Raw genomic sequence first — 4,745 nt, forward strand, 5'->3', positions numbered from 1 at the left:
CCTCGTGATCCGCCCGTCTCGGCCTCCCAAAGTGCTGGGATTACAGGCTTGAAGCCACCGCGCCCGGCAGAAAGTAAAATCTTAAATGAATTACATCTGAGTATTTCTAAAAGGGACTTTCTGCTAACAGTATTATTGGTATCAACAAAAGAAAGTAAAACTTCAATTACTTGCCCATAAGTGGTTATGATTAAAATATGAATAATTTTTTATCTTGAAGCATACCACTTCACAGCTCTTGCAGGATACCTTAACGGTTACAAACAAAACAAAGAATAGCTAGCTACTGTGTTTATATGAAACATACCTGATCTTCATAACCTTCAATTTTTACTGGAGTAAACTGGTCCAAGTTATACTGTGCAAATGCACTAAAAAGAAGAAAATGGCAGTTACTTAAAATTATATATTTAATGGTTTTTAAAAACAATGGTCAAAAAATTCACCCATCAATAAAGTCTCCTCCTATATTGCACACGGCAAAATAAACAAAATTGTAATTCTCCATTACTGAACTTATACTAACTACAAATATCGACATGGCTATTTTAATAACTGAACAATGATGTCCAGCTTTCAATGTTTAGCAAAACAAAATTAAATCAGCAAATACAACTTGGCTTTTCATTCAAGACCCTGAAAATAAAGGTTACTGATAAGAGATGCATCCAATTATTCAAGTATATATTTACTATACCAGGAAACAGACTAGGTGCTGTGAGAGTTGCAAAGAATACTTAGATACATTCTCTGATCAAGAGGCCTACAGGTGAATAAGAGATAATGGATAAACATAACCATAACACAAAGTATAAAGCATAGTAAGATAATTACCAATGAAGCACTGCAAAGAATGCTTTTTAGAAAAAAAAAAAAAAAGATTACCTTCTGTTGAGGCAACAGTGAGAAGAGAAGAGAATTGGGGTAATTTCTTAATAACTGTGATACTGAAAAACTGACTTGAAAAACTGGGTAGGCTATGGTTTATGGAAATTGGAGGGATGAGCAGAAAAGAGTAGAGGGACCGTATGAGCACAACGCCTGAGAAAATAAGTTAGGTACAACATCACAGAACGCAGCAAGCTCAATGCCTGGCACGTAGCAGGTGTTCAGTTATATTTACTGAAATGAACTGAAAGGCTCTGAATGATGGAATAATTACTTTATTTGGGACACAGAGCAGAGTCACAGAAGCTTTTTGAGAAAGGAGAACACAGAAGTACTTCTAAAGAAGATTAATTTGGCAGCAGTGTATATATGATGAATTGGGCAGTGGAGCAACAGGAGCCAGAAAAAGCAGTTAGGCCGTTGCTAAGGTTAAAAACTGCAGAGTGTGAGCTAGGAAATGGTGACGAGATGGATCCAAGAATAAAGCTACTCTCTCTCTACTCTCATAGGAGTAAAGAATAATACATTACCATATATTTGTGTAGAAAAAATTCTCAAGAGTATAAAATATTATCTAAAAATTCTATTTTTAAATTAAATCTACAATCTGGGAAATCACTGTCACTTAACAGAAAGGATATTGAGAATTTCCAATCTCAGAAATATATCTCTAAACTTAATCTTCTTGGAAACTTTCCAGATTATTCGGGATGGCCAGGCATCCACTGAATTTTCAGGTATTAGCTCCTGAGTCTCCTTTAGAAAGGAAAGCTTGGTTAAACAAAGCATTATTGATGAGTTAAAAGGAGACTAGTAAATGTAAAAACAGCAAAGTAGAATTAAATCATTAGCTGTTAAATTCTTGATACTGCATGCTCAAAAAAGATGACAGTGAATACAGAAGTGTACGAGGGTCAGAAAGAAAAAAGAAGCTATGCACTTCTGATTTTCCTAATTCATGAAAACCGTAATTTTCCTAAGAATAAACTCAATACAGCCAGGGCATTATTAATCCTGAAATGATTTATCCAAAAGTATGTTTTAAACTAAGTCACTTAGCTAAAATTTTGGATTCATTTTCCAGTAAGGTCATATTTAAATAAGTTTAAACAGTAATTTGGGCCCAGGCTGGAATGAAAGCCTTTTATTGCCCAAACCACCATCCACCTCTAACTTGGGAGGAGGGGATAGAGGAAGAATAGGAAATCTGAAAAGGAGATAAATAATATGAAATAGGTTAAAATTTCATCTTAAAGGCTCAAAGTAAGTTAAATGGTGACATTACACAGTACAGTAGAAAAGGTACTCATCTAGGAGTGAAACTATCCAGATTTTGCCTCAACCCTATCATTAACCAGTACAGGCCACCTCACTTACTTTATAGATATAAAAACAGTAGTTTGGACCAGATAAATTCCAGTCTCTTCAGTTCCTAAAACTCACTTTATGCACCCACTCATCATTCATTCATCCACCCCTCCATCTATGCAAATACTGAGCTCATATTATAAGCTAAGCATTCTACTAGACACAGTAAAAACAATGTTCTCCCTGCTCTTGCAGAATTCTGTGGCCCAATCAATTTCTAAGTCACCTGTTAACTGTATTTAGATTTTTACACCCTTTCCATCAAGTTGTATCTTATACTTTTCTCCATGCTCTTCCCTCAGTTTAGCCATATCGTTTCTCTTACTGTTAAAATCCTGCTCATTTAAAACATCTCAGAAATCACCTTTAAATAGAAATTAAAAATTTCTTCCTTTGGGTTATAAAGGCCTTTCATATGCCTCTATTGTATTTCATTTCACTTGGTCTGATATTAAACATGTCTGACTCTCCATTGGAAAATCCCTAAGAGGCTTATTTATCTCATCATCACAGCGAAGTCTGGCAATGTCTGTTGAATAAGAAGCTATTTCCGGGTATTTCAAAGTGTTCTTGACTTGACAATACCAACTCTTCAGTATGTCTAATTTTACTCTGAAACATACGGAGTTGGTACCTTTTTGTAAAGATGTCCCATTACAACCACTCTAAAGAATAATTGTCGTGTTTTCCCCCCTACAAAAAAGGTAAGGGGCAAAGAAAAAAAAAAGAGATAAAGCAATAAGGCAAAGGTGGAAGAAAGGAGGAAATGTAGATGTATGTGGGAAAGATGTATTTGTATAAAAGAAATTCAGTATCAAAAAGTGCAAGTGAAAAAGAAACAGTCTATAGCTATACACTTACTCTAGTGAAACTGCCACTGGAAAACATTCTAAATGCTTTTATAATGTCTTCTGAGCTTTTGTTATGTAGTTTTGGATGGCCTCAATGATAGGTAACAAATTATGATCTTTTGAAGACAAAAATAATTCAGAACTAAGTGGGGTGAAGAACAGGGTAACACTATTTTTGCTCAGAAATTATTTCATAGAGAGCACACTGAACCACAGTAACAGCATTCTAAAGTCAAGTCAGTGACTTACAGTATATATTCTGTACTTCACAGACACCCAGAGATGTCTACAACATGAACTTAAATGGATAGTTTTGAGAAACTGCATACTACTGAAGTCAATCAAACTCAGTATTTTTTTTTTTTTTAACTAGTAGGCAAACATTTGCTGACATTACAACCACATGCAAAGAAAATCTGAAGTTTCTAGTAAAGGTTTTGATGAGTTTTTTCTTAGGGTCATACTATAAGCATCATATTTTATCACAACTACCGATGTCCTCAAATGCTCATTTGCTTAAAAGATCAGAATATCATGCATTTCCTATTACAATGTACATGAAGTGTGGACCACAGCTGTTCCAGAAATTTGGTTTATAATAAAAGACAAATGTAGCTCATCTTCACATTTCTCTTGCAACAAATACAATTTATTTAAATTAAATCTAACAATCATTAACAGATCAATAATTCTTTGGACAAATAGAAGTCCCGTACTTTCACGTATCTTGAGTCAAATGTATAACTATTTCATGCTATTTATGAATAGTACTCTGACCAAGTTTCTCATTTTCTTGACTTAAAAACAATCCACTAATTTTTGCACCAACATGAAACAACCCACAACTTATGTAACATAGAGAACACAAAGGAAAAGCTTACTTTGAAAGTACTGTTCATAAACGCTGTATGTTTCTTTTGCATCCATAAAACTTTTGTCAACATGTTTTATACAATTATAAAGAAAATTAATATTACTTTGATAAAAAATTTCAATAAACTTTAAAATATTTAGGAGCAAGTGGTCATTTACTCATAAATTGGTAACTAAAATCAAAAGGATAAACTACACTGATTCCTATGAAGCACTTTAATATAATTAACAGGTGGAAGCAACTCAAGTGTCCATTGGCAGATAAATGGACAAACAAAATGTGCTATACACATACAATGGAATATTATTCAGCCTAAAAAGGAAGGAAATTCTGACACATGCTACAACATGGATAAACTTTGAAGACATTAAGCTAAGTAAAATAGGCCAGTCACAAAAGGCAAATACTGTATGATTCCACTCCTAAGAGGTACCTAAGTTGTCAAATTCATAGATAGTTGAATGGTGGTTGCCAGGGGTTTTCAAGTATCAGCTTGAAAAGATGAAAAAGTTCTGAAAATGGATAGTGGCTATGATTACACAACAATGTAAATGTATTAAAGCCACTGATCTGTACACTTAACGGGTAAAATAGTATGTTTTATGTGTATTTTCCACAATTAAAAAACTGCTACAAATAACAGGAATTTTAATCACAAGCAAATGCAGATATGCCTACAAGTCTGTCGAATCTCTACCTTCATAAAGGCCATATTATTTATTTTTTAAAGACTTCAATTGTTCGAACAATAAAATGAGAGAAAT

General features: G+C 33.7%; 1 protein-coding gene across 1 annotated transcript in view; it reads right to left on the reverse strand.

Moving 5' to 3' along the window:
- The window catches only part of CAPZA2 (capping protein (actin filament) muscle Z-line, alpha 2), a 55,851-nt gene that overhangs the window by 19,332 nt on the left and 31,774 nt on the right, over window positions 1-4,745 (reverse strand). The window contains exon 6 of the mRNA XM_011992515.1: window positions 308-371. Within this exon, the coding sequence (XP_011847905.1) occupies window positions 308-371 (64 nt within the window). The remainder of the gene's footprint in view (window positions 1-307; window positions 372-4,745) is intronic.

Source organism: Mandrillus leucophaeus, unplaced genomic scaffold, assembly GCF_000951045.1.
Source record: "Mandrillus leucophaeus isolate KB7577 unplaced genomic scaffold, Mleu.le_1.0 Scaffold1105, whole genome shotgun sequence".
Taxonomy (NCBI): domain Eukaryota; kingdom Metazoa; phylum Chordata; class Mammalia; order Primates; family Cercopithecidae; genus Mandrillus; species Mandrillus leucophaeus.